Raw genomic sequence first — 19,304 nt, forward strand, 5'->3', positions numbered from 1 at the left:
CATCTGTTTTGTGTATTTTCTATAGTAATTTTGAATTTTAATTTTGAGTCTGATTTCTTCTTTTTCAACCGGAATAAAAATTCTGAATTCTGAATTTGATAGCGATTATATTACTGAATCCTAGACTAGAAATCTCCAATTTAAATTTTGAATGTTTGATTTTCTACATGATTTTTTTTTAATTGTTTTGTATTTGTAATGTCACTAGTGAATCTGAATGAAATTCCGAAGCTCGATACTTCAATTTTGCATCACTATTATGAAAGGTTTTTTAAATTCAATTCTTAAATTAAAATCAAATCCAATTTTTAAAAATGTTTTTTATTTAAAATATGTTCTTTAAATATTCCGGAATGATGAGTTTCGAATATGGAAAAAACTTATTTAAATTAAAAATACAAAACCAAGACCAAATCAAAATTTTGTCCCAATGATGAACCGAACTGAAAAACAGAAATAATTAAACAGATTCCACAATCCGATAACAGGTAAAAATTTGATGTCATTGACGTCACTTTTGTCAATTTTGTCATCTTTTTTTGTCATTTTTGTCATTTTTGTCATTTTTGTCATTTTTGTCATTTTTGTCATTTTTGTCATTTTTGTCATTTTTGTCATTTTTGTCATTTTTGTCATTTTTGTCATTTTTGTCATTTTTGTCATTTTTGTCATTTTTGTCATTTTTGTCATTTTTGTCATTTTTGTCATTTTTGTCATTTTTGTCATTTTTGTCATTTTTGTCATTTTTGTCATTTTTGTCATTTTTGTCATTTTTGTCATTTTTGTCATTTTTGTCATTTTTGTCATTTTTGTCTTTTTTGTCATTTTTGTCATTTTTGTCATTTTTGTCATTTTTGTTATTTTTGTCATTTTTGTCATTTTTGTCATTTTTGTCATTTTTGTCATTTTTGTCATTTTTGTCATTTTTGTCATTTTTGTCATTTTTGTCATTTTTGTCATTTTTGTCATTTTTGTCATTTTTGTCATTTTTGTCATTTTTGTCATTTTTGTCATTTTTGTCATTTTTGTCATTTTTGTCATTTTTGTCATTTTTGTCATTTTTGTCATTTTTGTCATTTTTGTCATTTTTGTCATTTTTGTCATTTTTGTCATTTTTGTCATTTTTGTCATTTTTGTCATTTTTGTCATTTTTGTCATTTTTGTCATTTTTGTCATTTTTGTCATTTTTGTCATTTTTGTCATTTTTGTCATTTTTGTCATTTTTGTCATTTTTGTCATTTTTGTCATTTTTGTCATTTTTGTCATTTTTGTCATTTTTGTCATTTTTGTCATTTTTTGTCATTTTTGTCATTTTTGTCATTTTTATCATTTTTGTCATTTTTGTCATTTTTGTCATTTTTGTCATTTTTGTCATTTTAGTCATTTTTGTCATTTTTGTCATTTTTGTCATTTTTGTCATTTTTGTCATTTTTGTCATTTTTGTCATTTTTGTCATTTTTGTCATTTTTGTCATTTTTGTCATTTTTGTCATTTTTGTCATTTTTGTCATTTTTGTCATTTTTGTCATTTTTGTCATTTTTGTCATTTTTGTCATTTTTGTCATTTTTGTCATTTTTGTCATTTTTGTCATTTTTGTCATTTTTGTCATTTTTGTCATTTTTGTCATTTTTGTCATTTTTGTCATTTTTGTCATTTTTGTCATTTTTGTCATTTTTGTCATTTTTGTCATTTTTGTCATTTTTGTCATTTTTGTCATTTTTGTCATTTTTGTCATTTTTGTCATTTTTGTCATTTTTGTCATTTTTGTCATTTTTGTCATTTTTGTCATTTTTGTCATTTTTGTCATTTTTGTCATTTTTGTCATTTTTGTCATTTTTGTCATTTTTGTCATTTTTGTCATTTTTGTCATTTTTGTCATTTTTGTCATTTTTGTCATTTTTGTCATTTTTGTCATTTTTGTCATTTTTGTCATTTTTGTCATTTTTGTCATTTTTGTCATTTTTGTCATTTTTGTCATTTTTGTCATTTTTGTCATTTTTGTCATTTTTGTCATTTTTGTCATTTTTGTCATTTTTGTCATTTTTGTCATTTTTGTCATTTTTGTCATTTTTGTCTTTTTTGTCATTTTTGTCATTTTTGTCATTTTTGTAATTTTTGTAATTTTTGTCATTTTTGTCATTTTTGTCATTTTTTGTCATTTTTTGTCATTTTTGTCATTTTTGTCATTTTTGTCATTTTTGTAATTTTTGTCATTTTTGTCATTTTTGTAATTTTTGTCATTTTTGTCATTTTTGTCATTTTTGTCATTTTTGTCATTTTTGTCATTTTTGTCATTTTTGTCATTTTTGTCATTTTTGTCATTTTTGTCATTTTTGTCATTTTTGTCATTTTTGTCATATTTGTCATTTTTATCCTTTTATTCATTTTTGTCATTTTTGTCATTTTTGCCACTTCTGTCATTTTTGTTATTTTTGTCATATTTGTCATTTTTGTCATTTTTTTTTCATTTTTGTAGTTTTTGTCATTTTTGCCATTTTTATCATTTTTGTCATTTTTGTCATTTTTTGTTATTTTTGTCATCTTTGACATTTGTGTCATCTTTGTCATTTTTGTCATTTTTGCCATTTTTGTCATTTTTTGACATTTTTGATATTTCTGTCATTTTTGTTATTTTTGTCATTTTTGTCAGTTCTGTCATTTTTGTAGTTTTTGTCATTTTTTCCATTTTTGTCATTTTTTCCATTTTTGTCATTTTTGTCATTTTTGTCATTTTTGTCATTTTTGTCATTTTTGTCATTTTTGTCATTTTTGTCATTTTTGTCATTTTTGTCATTTTTGTCATTTTTGTCATTTTTGTCATTTTTGTCATTTTTGTCATTTTTGTCATTTTTGTCATTTTTGTCATTTTTGTCATTTTTGTCATTTTTGTCATTTTTGTCTTTTTTGTCATTTTTGTCATTTTTGTCATTTTTGTCATTTTTGTCATTTTTGTCATTTTTGTCATTTTTGTCATTTTTGTCATTTTTGTCATTTTTGTCATTTTTGTCATTTTTGTCATTTTTGTCATTTTTGTCATTTTTGTCATTTTTGTCATTTTTGTCATTTTTGTCATTTTTGTCATTTTTGTCATTTTTGTCATTTTTGTCATTTTTGTCATTTTTGTCATTTTTGTCATTTTTGTCATTTTTGTCATTTTTGTCATTTTTGTCATTTTTGTCATTTTTGTCTTTTTTGTCATTTTTGTCATTTTTGTCATTTTTGTCATTTTTGTCATTTTTGTAATTTTTGTAATTTTTGTCATTTTTGTCATTTTTGTCATTTTTTGTCATTTTTGTCATTTTTGTCATTTTTGTCATTTTTGTAATTTTTGTCATTTTTGTCATTTTTGTAATTTTTGTCATTTTTGTCATTTTTGTCATTTTTGTCATTTTTGTCATTTTTGTCATTTTTGTCATTTTTGTCATTTTTGTCATTTTTGTCATTTTTGTCATTTTTGTCATTTTTGTCATATTTGTCATTTTTATCCTTTTAGTCATTTTTGTCATTTTTGTCATTTTTGCCACTTCTGTCATTTTTGTTATTTTTGTCATATTTGTCATTTTTGTCATTTTTTTTTCATTTTTGTAGTTTTTGTCATTTTTGCCATTTTTATCATTTTTGTCATTTTTGTCATTTTTTGTTATTTTTGTCATCTTTAACATTTGTGTCATCTTTGTCATTTTTGTCATTTTTGCCATTTTTGTCATTTTTTGACATTTTTGATATTTCTGTCATTTTTGTTATTTTTGTCATTTTTGTCAGTTCTGTCATTTTTGTAGTTTTTGTCATTTTTTCCATTTTTGTCATTTTTTCCATTTTTGTCATTTTTATCATTTTTGTCATTTTTGTCATTTTTGTCATTTTTGTCATTTTTGTCATTTTTGTCATTTTTATCATTTTTGTCATTTTTGTCATTTTTGTCATTTTTGTCATTTTTGTCATTTTTGTCATTTTTGTCATTTTTGTCATTTTTGTCATTTTTGTCATTTTTGTCATTTTTGTCATTTTTGTCATTTTTGTCATTTTTGTCATTTTTGTCATTTTTGTCATTTTTGTCATTTTTGTCATTTTTGTCATTTTTGTCATTTTTGTCATTTTTGTCATTTTTTACAGTGATAGATATTATGAACAAGTAAGAATTTTTTTTTTTTAAACTGTAGCAGAATGTTGGTCTAAGGATAAGATTTCGAGAATGGAGAAGAACATTTTGCATCAAATTTTTGGACCCTTATGGGTCATGAGTATTCAAATGAACATTAGAGAAACGAATAAGGGCCACTTGATACTAAAATAGAAATAAATGCATCATCAGTTTTTTTTAAACTTCATTTTCTCCATTCATTTCGCCTAAGAAGGCCACATAAATATTTTAATATTGGATTTGAGAAACTTACGTCTAGTGTAAACGGTGACAAAAACAAGAACACTCGACTCAACTCCCTAAAACAAGTTGAAAAATATAACATTAACACAATCAATTTCCACTTAAATTTGTCATACTTTGGTCGGGATACTATGAAGCTGTAGGACTGTATGCTGATTGGAACCGTAAAGTTTATGTACTTTTTCTGCTTGGGACTAACTGTGGCCCCAACTGCCGCTAAAAGAATCTGAAAAAATATAGAGTTTTATTATGTGCCACACACATCTCGTAATGAGTTCACCTTGTTATCAATCAGTGATTTCAAAATCTCTGAGGGAATATCCGTTGTCACAGAATGAACATCACCGGTCATCTTTGGAAGAAGAAAAGGTGATCAACGATTATAAGCATTAAACTTTATATCTTTGGTCTTACCGTGCCATTGACATCGTCTGTCATGTTTGTTCCAACAACATCCGCTGCGGGTTGCGCAATCACGATAGAGTAAGTGAAGTTCAATTTTTTTGATAGTTCTTCCAAAATGTCTAACACTAAACCGTGAGTCAGATGAGCGTGCCCACTTTCATTCAACGATACAAACTGCCACGGTGGATTCTATAACTCAGCACAGTAAAAAAGTGATTAATTTGCTTAAAAAGTTGATTTTTTCTCTAAATAAAATTAGCTCACATGGTAACTGTAAAAGTGAAGATGCGTTCCTCGGAATCCTTGAGAAACATGAGGAAACAACACATCCGTCATTATGAAACCATCCTGAGGAGTCCAGAAACCCACATCCTGCAACTCGACGGTCTTCTTTCGAGTAAGTTGGGTTGAAGATATGATATCCTCTGAAAATGAATATAAATTTGTTCAACCATTTTAAATCCTAAGCTTGGACTTACCTGTGGGAATCTGAAAGCTGTAACCCCAAGTTTCTCCGGCTTGGACTTTCCATCGGGAGCATTCGTTGCAGTTGTCTTTGTCCCCCAAGTTTTCCTGAGAATAAAATATCGTAGAAAGTTGTCCGAAAAAATTAATTTTTTTTGTCAAGTATGGCCACTTACTCTCATTATTTTTAAAATTTCAGTCTTCCGCTCAGCCTTCGTCATTCGAATTGCTTCCCATTCCTCGTCAGCGATCTGCCCATAGACAGCTTTTTCTTCCCTGATTAGTTTGGTTAATCCTTGAACAAGAGCTGTTATGAGGTTCTCCGAGTAGCACAGAATGTGTGACTTGATAAAAAAAAATTCCAAAAGTAGTGCAGTAAATATCTGAAAAGATTAATCAGGTAGCTTACTTCACAAGAATGGGCTTCCTTTTTCAGATTGTAAACGAAAGCGATGTTATCGCCTTCGGAAATGATCGAATGAACCGCGGTGATGTTGCTGTTCTCGGCTGTCGTATCCAAAATGACATAAAGCCATTGGGACAGCGGATGAACCATCTTCAGCTCCTTAGCTATTTCCATGAGCAGTTCCATGGTGTGCATGGTGATGATGGCTATGAAGTTATTTCCGATGAAGTTTGTTGGCAACCCTACAAGTACCTTCCGGATAGCTTTCCGTTTTTCCCACATGTGCGTATGAGCTTCGATTCGAAATAGGGACACTGATAAAGGCTTCGCGCCTTCCGATTCTTTCGAAAGAGCCAGGATGCTGCGGGCGATAATGTCTCGATCTAGAATACAAAATAAAATATGAATCTTTCCAGTAACTTCTTTTAGTTAGCACATTTTTTTAAATTAAAATTTAACCTGTAAAATTTTTCAGCAGTAGGGGAGATTATAACCATACCAAGCACCCGGGGCGTATTAAGCACTTCTTTTTTCACCAAATTAAGTATTTTATCTAATAAATGTTTATGAGGAGAGGAACAGTTTTCTAGTTGCTGTAAATAGTATTAATTTTTCACCAAAAATCGTCATTACAGAGGTATTAAAAAAAACCAACAAGATTCTCAAGTGACGAAATTATTATTATTTTTGAGCACCGGAAAGTAAGCTCACTTATCTTGATCTATATGTACGCACTACAACATGACAAACACATTGTTCCTCAATTTTCACCACCATTAAATTTTTGATTTTCCACTTTAATCAATTTAAAAAAAAACGCGTTTTAACTTTAACTTGTTGACTCGGGGTGTATATGGTGAGCACAAGGGTTCGGGGCACGAAGAACATTTAGTGGTATGAATAAGGTTTAGCAATTGCTTCGGTAGCTTTTACTTTGCTCGAAATCAAGCAAAGCAAAAGCCCAAAGCATTTGCTTAGTTTGGTATGAATAAACATTTGCTTAGCAGATGTGTACTAAAGTCTTAGAACATAGCTTTTGCTTCGAAAAAAAGAGCTATCCAACTAGCAGAATCTGAAATTTTCTAAAGTAAAATGAAAGAAGACGATCAAAAAATTGAAAAGTACGACTAAAATAGCCATGAAATCGACGGTGCGGGTGGTGGGTGTAAGAACGAACGGAAAAATTTAAGTCAATACATGCTCGTATGTTGATGTTTAAAGAAAATTGAATATTGACAAACAAAAAATGGCCTAGCTTTTTAACATTTATCATAAGCTCTCCCACACGTTTTCGGATTGGGATAATCCAATATATAAAAAAAGGCAATAGGCGCGCATCTTAAGTTAGATGTTTTTTTTTTAATCTTTGAATTATAAAAAAATCATATAAATTTGGGAGATCGGAATTATGTTTTAAATTATTACAACTTTCTTCCAACTTCAAGCCAATTGGGACTTCTTCCACTGTAGCCGGATTTTTTTAATTTGAAATATTTACTTATTGATTTGTGTTGTTTCATCTTAGACGAATCATTTCATACAACGACAGGAATATGAAAAAAGTTGGGTTATCACTTCGACTGTTCTTTATCTATGTTGAAAATGCCTTTTTAAATTGTATTGAAGTGTAATATTGCTCATTTTATAAATTCAAGACGTTGTTGAAGAATTTGTTTATTGGAAAAGTCTGCTACCAAGCATGCTTAGAAAATAAAGTAATTGCTAGGAGATTTCTCGAGCGATTGCTTCAGATTTGGGCTTTATTCATACCAAACTAGCTTGTACTAAAAGTAAAAGCTCCTGACTGAGAAAACAGCTGTCAGAAAAAACTTTATTCATATCAACCGAAGCAATTGCTTTCTGCGACTGCTCGAATGCTCGATTTAGTTTAGCAAAAGCAATTGCTAGGGTTTTTTCATACCACCTATTTTCTGCAGTATCAGCTGCGATTTAAACTCGATGAAGTTTGATCAAGACGGTGGGGAAGGTACATCGCCGGCGTAGCCAACGACGAAGAGGAGCCACTCCCAACGATGAGTGAAGTTAAGGAAGCCATTCGCCAGCTGAAAAGAAACAAGTCGGCTGAGAAGGATGGCATCGCAGCTGAACTCATCAAAATGGGCCCGGACAGGTCGGCCGATTGCCTACACCGGTTGATAATCCGGATCTGGGACATAGAACAGCTACCGGAGGAATGGAAGGAGGGGGTAATATGCCCCATCTACAAGAAGGGCGACAAATTGGACTGTGAGAACTACCGAGCGATCACTGTCCTCAATGCCGCCTACAAAGTGTTGTCCCGAATCCTACTCCGCCGCCTAACGCCACAAGCAAACAGATTCGTGGGAAGTCATCAGGCCGGCTTCATGGAGGGACGGTCTACGACGGACCAGATATTCACATTGCGGCAAATCCTCCAAAAATGCCGTGAACACCAAGTCCCTACGCATCATCTATTCATCGACTTCAAAGCCGCATACGACACGATCGACCGTAACGAGCTATGGAAAATCATGGACGAGAACGGCTTTTCCGGGAAGCTGATCAGACTGATCAAAGCGACGATGGATGGAACGCAGTGCTGTGTGCGGATTTCGGGTGAATTGTCGAGTTCATTCGAATCACGCAGGGGGCTTCGACAAGGTGATGGTCTATCCTGCATGATGTTCAACGTGGCGCTAAAAGGTGTTATTCGACGAGCGGTGGGCGAAATGCGGGGCACGATTTTCAACAGATCCAGTCAACTTATCTGCTTTGCCGATGACATTGATATAGTCGGCAGATCATCTGCGGCGGTGGAGGAGATCTACCGCAAACTGAAACGCGAAGCAGGAAGGATTGGGTTGATGATTAATACGTCCAAGACGAAGTACATGCTGGCCTGCGGATCCGAGACCGACCGAACCCGCTTGTCCAGTAATAACAAGGTCACGATCGACGGCGACGAGCTGGAGATAGTCGAAGACTTTGTCTATCTCGGCTCACTGGTGACCGCAGACAATGACACCAGCCGTGAGATCCGGATGCGAATTATCAGCGGAAGTCGTGCCTACTATGGACTCCACAAGCAACTGCGGTCGAGAAGACTTAGCCCTCGCACGAAGTGTAACCTGTATATGACTCTCATTAGACCGGTTGTTCTCTACGGGCACGAGACATGGATATTGCTCGAGGAGGACCTGCGTACACTCGGAGTATTCGAGCGACGAGTGTTAAGAATCATCTTTGGCGGCGTACAGGAGAACGGAGTGTGGAGGCGAAGGATGAACCACGAGCTCGCGCGCCTCTACGGCGAACCCAGTATCCAGAAGGTGGTGAAGGCTGGCCGGATACGCTGGGCTGGACATGTTGCGAGAATGCCGGACGACTGTCCTGCAAAACAGGTGTTCGTTACGAATCCGGTAGGAACAAGACGAGCGAGGTGGTTAGACCAAGTGGAGCGTGATCTGGCGAACGTGGGGTGCCCGAGAAATTGGAGAACGGTTGCTATGAACCGAGTAAATTTTAGGAATTATGTTCGTCAAGTTATGTCGTGAGACGGAATACTATGTAAATAAATAATCATACGCTTCGCTCTCCGCAATCGCAATCTAACCTCCATTCTTTATAATAACTTATTTACAGACATTTGTTTTTCCATCAAACAAAGAAAATAAGTTTTTTGTTTTTCAAATATCCTGCATCTCAATTCTACAGTTCTACATTACAAACAATAAGCAGAAGCTGGCCTAAAATCAGCGCTTCCTAATCCAATCCATCCCACCGGAAGGTCAATTCAAAACAACAAATAACAGCAACAGCCTTAAAATCTGCGCTTCCTATGCCAATCCATATTCTTCCACTGGATGGCTAAATCAAAACAATCCACATCCACAGACTAAAAAATCTGCATTTTCAAAGCCAACTCCGTTTTCATCAACTGAAAGGCCAAATCAAAACAAACATTCTGCAGCAGCCTAAAAAGTCTGCGCTCAATTCCGTCATTGTCCATCGAAAGGTTGAATAAAAACAAACAATCAGCAACTGCAGCCTTAAAAATCTGTGCCTCCTAAACCAATCATCGCAAGGTCAAACCAAAACAAACAATCCACAGAAGCAGCCTTAAAATCTGTGCTTAAATCTGTGCTTCCTAAGTCAACTCCGTCTTTTCCACCATAATCCCAAATCAAAACAAAAAAATGAGCAGAAGCTGCCTCATAGATTTGCGCTCCCTTAGCCAATTCCGACTATATCCACCGGGAGGTCAAATTAAAACAAACAATCAGCAGTAGCAACCATGAAATCTGCGCTCCCTAAGCCAATACGTGATTTTCCATCGTACGGCCAAATCAAATCAATCAGCAGAAGCTGCTTTTGAAATCTGCGCTTCCTTAGCCAATTCCATCTTTATCAAACAATCAGCAGCAGCATCAAAAACCTGCGCTTCTTTAGCCATACCGTCTGCTTCCAGGAATCGAAACAAAAACAATCTTGTTTGTAGCAGCAGCCTTAGCAATCTAAGCTCTCTGTGCCAACCAGTCTTTCTACCGAAGGCTGAATCAGAAACACATTTTTCGTAGCTAAAGCCTTGACAATCTGCGCTCTCTGTCCTGATTCTTCTAACCACGCCATTCACAGTGGTCAAAAATGCGAAAAACGTGATTGTTGCTTATAACTTGTTTAGGTCACATTGGAGTCTTCGGAGAAGTTTGTCAGTAAAATAATCTCTATAATAAAAAACTATTATTATTCTGAATAATCCCTCTACAAGTGAGATAAAATTTCTAACTTCTCTGTTATAGGTTTTAGCTCTTTGATGTCCTCGACAAACTTGCTAGAAATCAAATTTTCTACAACTTTGTCTCAGATGCCAAGTTTCTAAAATAGTTATTATCCGAGATATCGGCCAAATAAGAAACTTATCCTTTAAAAATCATTTTTTTAATAATAACTTTTTTCAGTAAATTTTAAGTTTAATAAAACGTCCACAAAGTTGTTTGTCTTACTAAAATACACCACTTTGTTGAACATTTTAAGTTTGTAAAATGTGATACTGCAGAGCTATGTTAAAAAGATTACCGAAAATAGGGCTTTTTCAAGCCTTATTTTACAAACACCGGGAAACATCGGGCAGCCCGCTTTAAATGCAAAATAAAGTCGAAGATTTCGTCTCGAGATGCAGGTACAATAGTCAGTATCCACTTGTATCCAAGCGAGATACATCAATTTTACTTTTCCATGTTTGCATTAAAAACAACGATTTCTATGAAAGCACATACAGCGTATTCTACTACGTGTGTTTTCTTCTAGTTTTTCCCTGCGCGATGTCAAAAGCAAAGGATTGGAAGAAGCAGACCAGCTAGCTAGGGAAGGATCTCAGGGCCTGTTAATTGGACCTGAACCTTTCTGCGGAGTATCTAGGAGTGCCTTGAATATGGAACTCAAGAACTGGGAAAGCACCACTATTGTCTCCAACTGGAGAACAGCAGAGGGAGCAACTCAGGCGAAAAGATTCATTGAACCAAGCGCACGACTCTCCAAAAACATGTTGAAATTAAGTAAGCACGAGTTAAGTACTTACACTGGTCTATTGACAGGACACTGTCCAACAAAACAGCATCTCAAAAGGATAAACATTATTCAAAACGACGACTGTCGGTTCTGCGGGTTCGGAAAAGAAACTGCAGAGCATCTCTTATGCAACTGCTGCGCCCTCCTTAAGAGGAGAGAGCGTGTTCTTGGGGCAAAGTTAATAAACGCACAAGACATATGGGGTAATTACCACAATAGATCAACTACTGGTCGCAGTGGGCTCTGCCCTACAAGGAAAAAAAAAAGGATTGGAAGCGCATTTGTGAGACAAAGTTGTAGAAAATTTGATTTTTAACAAGTTTGTCGAAGACATCAAAGAGCTAAAACCTATAACAGAGAAGTTAGAAATTTTATCTCACTTGTAAGGGGATTATTCAGAATAATAATAGTTTTTTTATTATAGAGCTTATTTTACTGACAAACTTCTCCGAAGACACCAATATGCTAAAATGTGACCTAAAAAAGTTATAAGCAACGATCACGTTTTTCGCATTTTAGACCACTGTGCATTGTCGTGATTTTTTTTGCGTGTTTTGAAAAGTGTTCCCAAAAAAACTAACGTTTCCATAGAAATTTATTTTATTTTATATATCTTCTATATATGCCGAAATCATCTATTATTTTATTACATTGTTATTAAATTTAATTTGCTTTATGCATTATCTTCACTATCTTTCATTTTTCTTTAGATGTTCTTACTGAAAAAGACATACTAAAAATAACAACCATGAATTACGGTTATAAATCTCTTCTTAAAAAGTTGTGTTTAAACATTTCCTTCTAAGATATCTGTAGTTATAAATCTAAATTCTTAACTAACAGCTTTACTCTCTCATTCAACGTTTCTTAAAATTACCAACAAGATTTTAAATTGCACAAAATAAATGTTGAAAGCATATGTAACTTTATTCGCGAGAGTCATCATGAAAAGCTACCTAGGAATCTTTACCAATTTCATTTGAAACCATTTGATATCTAATGTAACAAGATTAAAACTTTTCTTACAGAGTTGATTTTCAGTTATTTGTTGCGTTCTTGCTTTCTTAAAACATTCTTACATTGGACAGTTCCGCTTCAAATTTAATCATTTTTCTATAACGCATTCTATAATTTGCAAAGAAAAAATTGAGTAGGTACCGTAAAACGGGGTAATAATAAATTTTTCCACATTATCATCAATAACTCAGCCTATAGTTTGAATTTTTGAAAACTGTGTTTCACGTTTGAAAGCCGATCTGTTAAGATTTAAATAGGCAAAATTGTGGTTTGAATTTGATTTTATTTTCTTTTTGAAAAAATATAACTTCAAAATCTTAAAATAACTATTTTTTCCAAGGCTGGCAAACAAACAGCTCTCCTGCTGATACCAAAAAGCATTTAGAAGCTAACAGTTTGTTGAATGTGATAGAACATTTTCCAAGAGTAAGCGCGTATTGGAAAAATGGATAGGGACCCTATCAAATGGATAATTTTGAAGAAAAAAAGAAAGTGGAAATAGTGAGGGACTAGAAGAATGTGAGAAGGCAAAACTTCATTTGTATTTTTAAGCTAAAATTATTTTGCAATTGTTTTAATATTTGCCCCTAAATGTATGCAACATGAGTGACATTTTTTCAATTATAAATGTTTTAAAAGAAAACGTTAAAAAGCAAGGTAAAATTGATAAACTAGCATTTGTAAATATTATGAAAGTGTTTTAGTTCCTTTATGATCAAGAAAACTCAACAAAACCGTCAAAATAGAGACTGATCAATGATACCCCAAAGCATCAAATTTTGAACAGAGACTATATCGATTTTTAAATAAAATTTAAAGTAGTCTAATAAATTTCTGCAACCATGTTTTACGATCAAAGAAGTCCAGTACTGGTTTAAAAAATATGAAACATTCGCTTAAACAGAAAAAATAATCGGAAAATATTGAAAAAAGTGATAAATCTTACCCAATATTACGATACCAGAAATTTAAAGTCGCCAGGTGCGATGGTTTTGCAAAAAATGAACATTAATCATTAATCCCCAGTGTTCGGCATCGCTAATTGAAATGAAGCGGCGCTAATTAAATCACTAACTCATTCAAATTTAGCGATCGCCAATTGAAACCGCTGAATGAGCTGAAAAAGTTATCGCTTCAAGTTTAAAGTGCTAATCGCTAACCGCTAACAGTTGACTAAATATAACGTAAACAGCATGGCAACAGCATAGATTATGGTTGCATCTCAATTCGTTTGCTGAAATACTTTACAAACAAAGTGCTGATTGTTTATTGTGCCCAGTCTGATGAAAAATCTTTAACGAGGATTCACTTTTTTTTCAAACTTTTAAAACAGAAATACAAAATTCTTATGATAGTAGCATTGCCAAACGGGGATCTATAAAAACTAAATGAAATAAAAATGCATATTCATAGAATGAATGATTTTATCTTATTTTTATTTAACCTGATTTGAAATCAGGCGAATACTGTATTGTGGAAAGTAAATATTTCATTCACGTAAAACAAGTTGTAAAAAGTGGATTTTTTCAGCATTTATTAAACGAGACTTGCCGAGTGGGATAGTAATGTGAGATCTAAAAACTTGAAAATTTGGAAAATCCTTTGAAAATCCATCGATTAACCTTAAAAGCATATTTCAACAAATCATCACATGTGGACGACTATTTTAAAGTCATGTTAAATTTTGATTAGGTAGGCCGTGGACTGTACTTTTGCAAGCAAAAAACATTATCGAAAAGTGGACCTTAAAGCTTTGAATTGCATAAAAGATGTTTAAAATAGTATAATACTATTTAACAATATTTATTGAATTCTTTTTCTAAGAATGTTGAGATATTTATTTATTTATTTATTTACATAGTATTCCGTCTCACGACATAACTTGACGAACATAATTCCTAAAATTCACTCGGTTCATAGCAACCGTTCTCCAATTTCTCAGGCACCCCACGTTCGCCAGATCACGCTCCACTTGGTCTAACCACCTCGCTCGTTGCGCCCCCGCTCGTCTTGTTCCTACCGGATTCGTAGCGAACACCTGTTTTGCAGGACAGTTGTCCGGCATTCTCGCAACATGTCCAGCCCAGCGTATCCGGCCAGCTTTCACCACCTTCTGGATACTGGCCGATCAACTCACGAATGTGCCGGTTGAGAATCAAGGGCCGGTTCTTCAACATCAGCATCATCAACGTGCACAGCCCTCACCTCGGAAGTACCGGTGACGACAAAAAAAAACCGGCGCCCGCCTCGGTTAAATATCGCGCGACTGAAGCAACCTGAGGTCGCGGCAGACTACGCGCAATCGGTCGAAACAGCGCTGCCGGCAGAGGGCGAGCTTGACGAAGCCCCTCTCGAGGACTGTTGGGATACCATCAAAACAGCCATCAACAGTGCTGCGGAGAACGTCATCGGTTATGTGGAGCGATCTCGACGGAACGACTGGTTCGACGAGGAGTGTAGGAGGGTGATGGACGAAGAGAATGCCGCATCCCGCAAAGGCTTCGTGCCGCAAGCCGAAATGTGCCGGGATAAGGACGGGGGTATCCTGACGGACAATCGTGAGGTGATCAAAAGGTGGAAGCAGCACTTCGATGAACACCTGAACGGCGCACATGCAGGAGATCAAGACGGTGGGGGAAGGTACATCGCCGGCGTAGCCAACGACGAAGAGGAGCCACTCCCAACGATGAGTGAAGTTAAGGAAGCCATTCGCCAGCTGAATAGAAACAAGTCGGCTGGGAAGGATGGCATCGCAGCTGAACTCATCAAAATGGGCCCGGACAGGTTGGCCGATTGCCTACACCGGTTGATAGTCCGGATCTGGGACATAGAACAGCTACCGGAGGAGTGGAAGGAGGGGGTAATATGCCCCATCTACAAGAAGGGCGACAAATTGGACTGTGAGAACTACCGAGCGATCACTGTCCTCAATGCCGCCTACAAAGTGTTGTCCCGAATCCTACTCCGCCGCCTCACGCCACAAGCAAACAGATTCGTGGGAAGTCATCAGGCCGGCTTCATGGAGGGACGGTCTACGACGGACCAGATATTCACATTACGGCAAATCCTCCAAAAATGCCGTGAACACCAAGTCCCTACGCATCATCTATTCATCGACTTCAAAGCCGCATACGACACGATCGACCGTAACGAGCTATGGAAAATCATGGACGAGAACGGCTTTTCCGGGAAGCTAATCAGACTGATCAAGGCGACGATGGATGGAACGCAGTGCTGTGTGCGGATTTCGGGTGAATTGTCGAGTTCATTCGAATCGCGCAGGGGGCTTCGACAAGGTGATGGTCTATCCTGCATGATGTTCAACGTGGCGCTAGAAGGTGTTATTCGACGAGCGGTGGGCGAAATGCGGGGCACGATTTTCAACAGATCCAGTCAACTTATCTGCTTTGCCGATGACATTGATATAGTCGGCAGATCATCTGCGGCGGTGGAGGAGATCTACCGCAAACTGAAACGCGAAGCAGGAAGGATTGGGTTGATGATTAATACGTCCAAGACGAAGTACATGCTGGCCTGCGGATCCGAGACCGACCGAACCCGCTTGTCCAGTAATAACAAGGTCATGATCGACGGCGACGAGCTGGAGATAGTCGAAGACTTTGTCTATCTCGGCTCACTGGTGACCGCAGACAATGACACCAGCCGTGAGATCCGGAGGCGAATTATCAGCGGAAGTCGTGCCTACTATGGACTCCACAAGCAACTGCGGTCGAGAAGACTTAGCCCTCGCACGAAGTGTAACCTGTATACGACGCTTATTAGACCGGTTGTTCTCTATGGGCACGAGACATGGATATTGCTCGAGGAGGACCTGCGTACACTCGGAGTATTTGAGCGACGAGTGTTAAGAACCATCTTTGGCGGCGTACAGGAGAACGGAATGTGGAGGCGAAGGATGAACCACGAGCTCGCGCGACTCTACGGCGAACCCAGTATCCAGATTGTTGAGATAAGAAGTACTGAACGAGAAAAAAAAGTTAATCTGTTTGAGCACTCCTGCCCTGAGACCAGGCATGAAAATTTTCATTCAAAAATCACCTGAAATTAATTGTTTTTTTTTTAAGTTCCCAGTTATGATTCCGATTTTTTTATAGTTCTCACCTTAAAATATAATTTTTAAATGAATTTATTCAACAAAACAACAATTCCTAAGCTTTCAAATGAACCCTTCAGATCTGCAATACGATGTTAGATGAGAAAGATACGAATAAAATAAATTTGCATGTTTTTATAACAATGATCCCAAACTCACCATACAAAGGGGTGATCCCAAACTTTTGAACGGTAACTCAAGTATCTATTTTATTAATTTAAAGTACGTTCTTGAATTTTTTTCACAAAATTCTTTGATTGTATTTTGAGAAGTAAAGAATAGGGATTCTAATGCCACTCAAATTCTGAGATTTGGTCCACCCTATCCCGAGATGATTGGCTTTGAATATTGAGTGCGATTTTTTGAAAATGTTATAACTTTAGGTTTAGTTTTGAGTTCAAAACTAAAACATTATATTTGGGCAAAATGTCTCCGAAAGAGCTATTTCTCATTATCTTTCAAATCAGATCAGAAGATTTGCAATATATCCTAAATCGGCTGAGATATGAACGATCAAAATTTGCATGTTTTTAAGTGGGTGATCCCAAACTTTTGGCCGGCAGTGTATGTCTCTTCAAAAGTCATTTCAAGTTTGTGTTAAAATAAACGTGATTCAATCAAAGCTAGGAAAGCTAGGAGTTTGATAAATCAAAAAACAAAAACAACCTCGTAGAACAAAACCTTAGGACCATTAGATATTATTGCTTTAAAAAAAATAAATAATAGAATTTAGAAAATGGCCAAAGTAACACTTCTAACAGACTTTAAATAGAAAGATTGATTTGAAACTCATCTAACTACCATTTTCCATCAATCCTACCATGTAAGAAGACCAAGTTTTTTTGCGGTGCTGAGAGATTGACGATAGATTCTAAAAACTTCGATTCAAGCAAACTGTAAGTGATTCAAAAGTGTCTTTTTCAGGAATGTTCAAATTAGTGCGCACATAATTTTAATCGATAAAATTTTATTGTTAAGACATATTTAATCACCATTGCTAAAATATTTGTGATAAGTGAGATTGCATTTTTCGCTTACCAAAACTATCATCGTAGAGCAGCACTGCCGATTTCCAATCAAAGGCATTCTTCGTCTTCATATCCATAATCACTTGAGGCAGCTCGTCACTTCCCAGGGCAAAGTTAGATCTTGGAATCTTGTAAACCAAAGGAAAGTTTTAGTATTTTGATTATAAATAGCCACTTTCAAAATTACCATAAACGCATTCTTGGAGGGTAACCGGGGACAATCTGTATCCGTGATTGCCATAATGACCAGATCCTCCCGAGCCGCATTCTTATACACATCCCAGGTATTCTCACAGTTAGACACCGAAAGCACTGCCGTGAAATCTATTTCAAGTATACCAAAAGGTCATCAAGAGCACAAAAACTGATTTAAGAAAGTTCACCTCTTCTCAAGTTGATACTGGTCCAGGAAAAATATTTCACAATGAGACCACCATTCTTGAAATCATCTCTCAAGATTCGCTCGAACAGCTTTTTTGTTGCTTCCAGCATTTCTTCGTACTTTTCATCAAGATATTCCCGATCCAAAATGACAGCTGCACCGCAAAAACATCAAAATAACTGTTAGATTATCCTTAAATTTGTACAATCCCACAATAATCACCGATGGAGGCATTTGCTGAGATTAAAGACGGAAAATCATCAGCCCTGATCGATGGTAATTTGAACAGTGAAAGTAGAACTATTAACAATGTAATCCTTGGTATAAGCATTGCAATACAAAACAGTTTATTTGCTCTCAAAATCACAACTGCACTAACCAATCCGACCGGAAATACGAGAATCGCTTCCGGCTGGCACGTTGCGCCTGTATTTATACCCACCGTTACGCGTCAATCAGAAATAAACCGGCAGGTGTTCACCTAGTTTTCCATCTTTTTATCCATACGCTGCACTGCTCCTCGAAATGAATCGAGGGGCTCGAAGCGCATCAAAAAGTGATGGAATTGTTAATGTTGCATGCGGCGAAGGTGAGCTGAATTTTGGATGTGTTAGACCTTTCACGGCTGCACTCTATCCGAAGAGGAAGTTGATGGAAATCAGCTGATTCGAGTGTAAGTCGGATTAATTTCCGTAGGTATTCCTGTTTTTCAATCGAACTAGCGTGTGGATACATCGAAACAAACGAAAGTGAAATCAAAAGAGGAAGGTTTTTTTAATCGAATCGATGGCATTTGTTAAAAATAAATATCAAAAAAATATGACCGCATATGACAAAAATGCCAAAAATGACAAAAATGACAAAAATGACAAAAATGACAAAAATGACAAAAATGACAAAAATGACAAAAATGACAAAAATGACAAAAATGACAAAAATGACAAAAATGACAAAAATGACAAAAATGACAAAAATGACAAAAATGACAAAAATGACAAAAATGACAAAAATGACAAAAATGACAAAAATGACAAAAATGACAAAAATGACAAAAATGACAAAAATGACAAAAATGACAAAAATGACAAAAATGACAAAAATGACAAAAATGACAAAAATGACAAAAATGACAAAAATGACAAAAATGACAAAAATGACAAAAATGACAAAAATGACAAAAATGACAAAAATGACAAAAATGACAAAAATGACAAAAATGACAAAAATGACAAAAATGACAAAAATGACCCAAATGACAATAATGACAAAAATGATAAAAATGATAAAATAAACATAGTTGGAAAAAAGATTAAAAAAACAAAAGCGACATTAAAGACAGATTTAACAAGTAGTTGAAAAAATTTACAAGTTTTGTCGCTTTTGTTACTTCTGTCGATTTCGTCAGGTTTGTCAATTTTGTCAATGTGATTACTTTTGTCAATTTCATCAATTTTGTTTTTCTTGGCAATAAACCAATTTGGTTAATTTTTTCAATGTGTTTAATTTTGCGTCAGTTTAGCCACTTTTGTTATTTTCTAAAGGTTTTAAATTTT

General features: G+C 35.2%; 1 protein-coding gene across 1 annotated transcript; it reads right to left on the reverse strand.

The window, feature by feature from the left end:
- Positions 1-4,325: 4,325 nt before the first annotated feature.
- On the reverse strand, positions 4,326-18,144 carry LOC129743127 (ionotropic receptor 93a). The gene is made up of 12 exons (XM_055735093.1): positions 17,974-18,144; positions 17,753-17,905; positions 17,557-17,693; positions 17,380-17,497; positions 5,664-6,043; positions 5,431-5,598; positions 5,269-5,362; positions 5,054-5,214; positions 4,799-4,978; positions 4,665-4,736; positions 4,501-4,610; positions 4,326-4,440 (listed from the first exon to the last, which is right to left on the reverse strand). The coding sequence occupies exons 1-12, from the start codon at positions 18,080-18,082 to the stop codon at positions 4,326-4,328; spliced, it is 1,797 nt and encodes a 598-aa protein (XP_055591068.1). The 5' UTR covers positions 18,083-18,144.
- Positions 18,145-19,304: the final 1,160 nt, after the last annotated feature.

Source organism: Uranotaenia lowii, chromosome 2 (genome assembly GCF_029784155.1).
Source record: "Uranotaenia lowii strain MFRU-FL chromosome 2, ASM2978415v1, whole genome shotgun sequence".
NCBI classification, from domain to species: Eukaryota; Metazoa; Arthropoda; class Insecta; order Diptera; family Culicidae; genus Uranotaenia; species Uranotaenia lowii.

Excerpts from the sequence above, each read along its gene's own strand:
- LOC129743127 (XM_055735093.1), bottom strand. The coding sequence starts at position 18,082 with ATGCTTATACCAAGGATTACATTGTTAATAGTTCTACTTTCACTGTTC. Across the intron at positions 17,498-17,556 it reads CCTCCAAGAATGCGTTTATG|ATTCCAAGATCTAACTTTGC; the intron begins GTAATTTTGAAA and ends TTGGTTTACAAG. Across the intron at positions 5,363-5,430 it reads AAATTTTAAAAATAATGAGA|GAAAACTTGGGGGACAAAGA; the intron begins GTAAGTGGCCAT and ends TTTTATTCTCAG.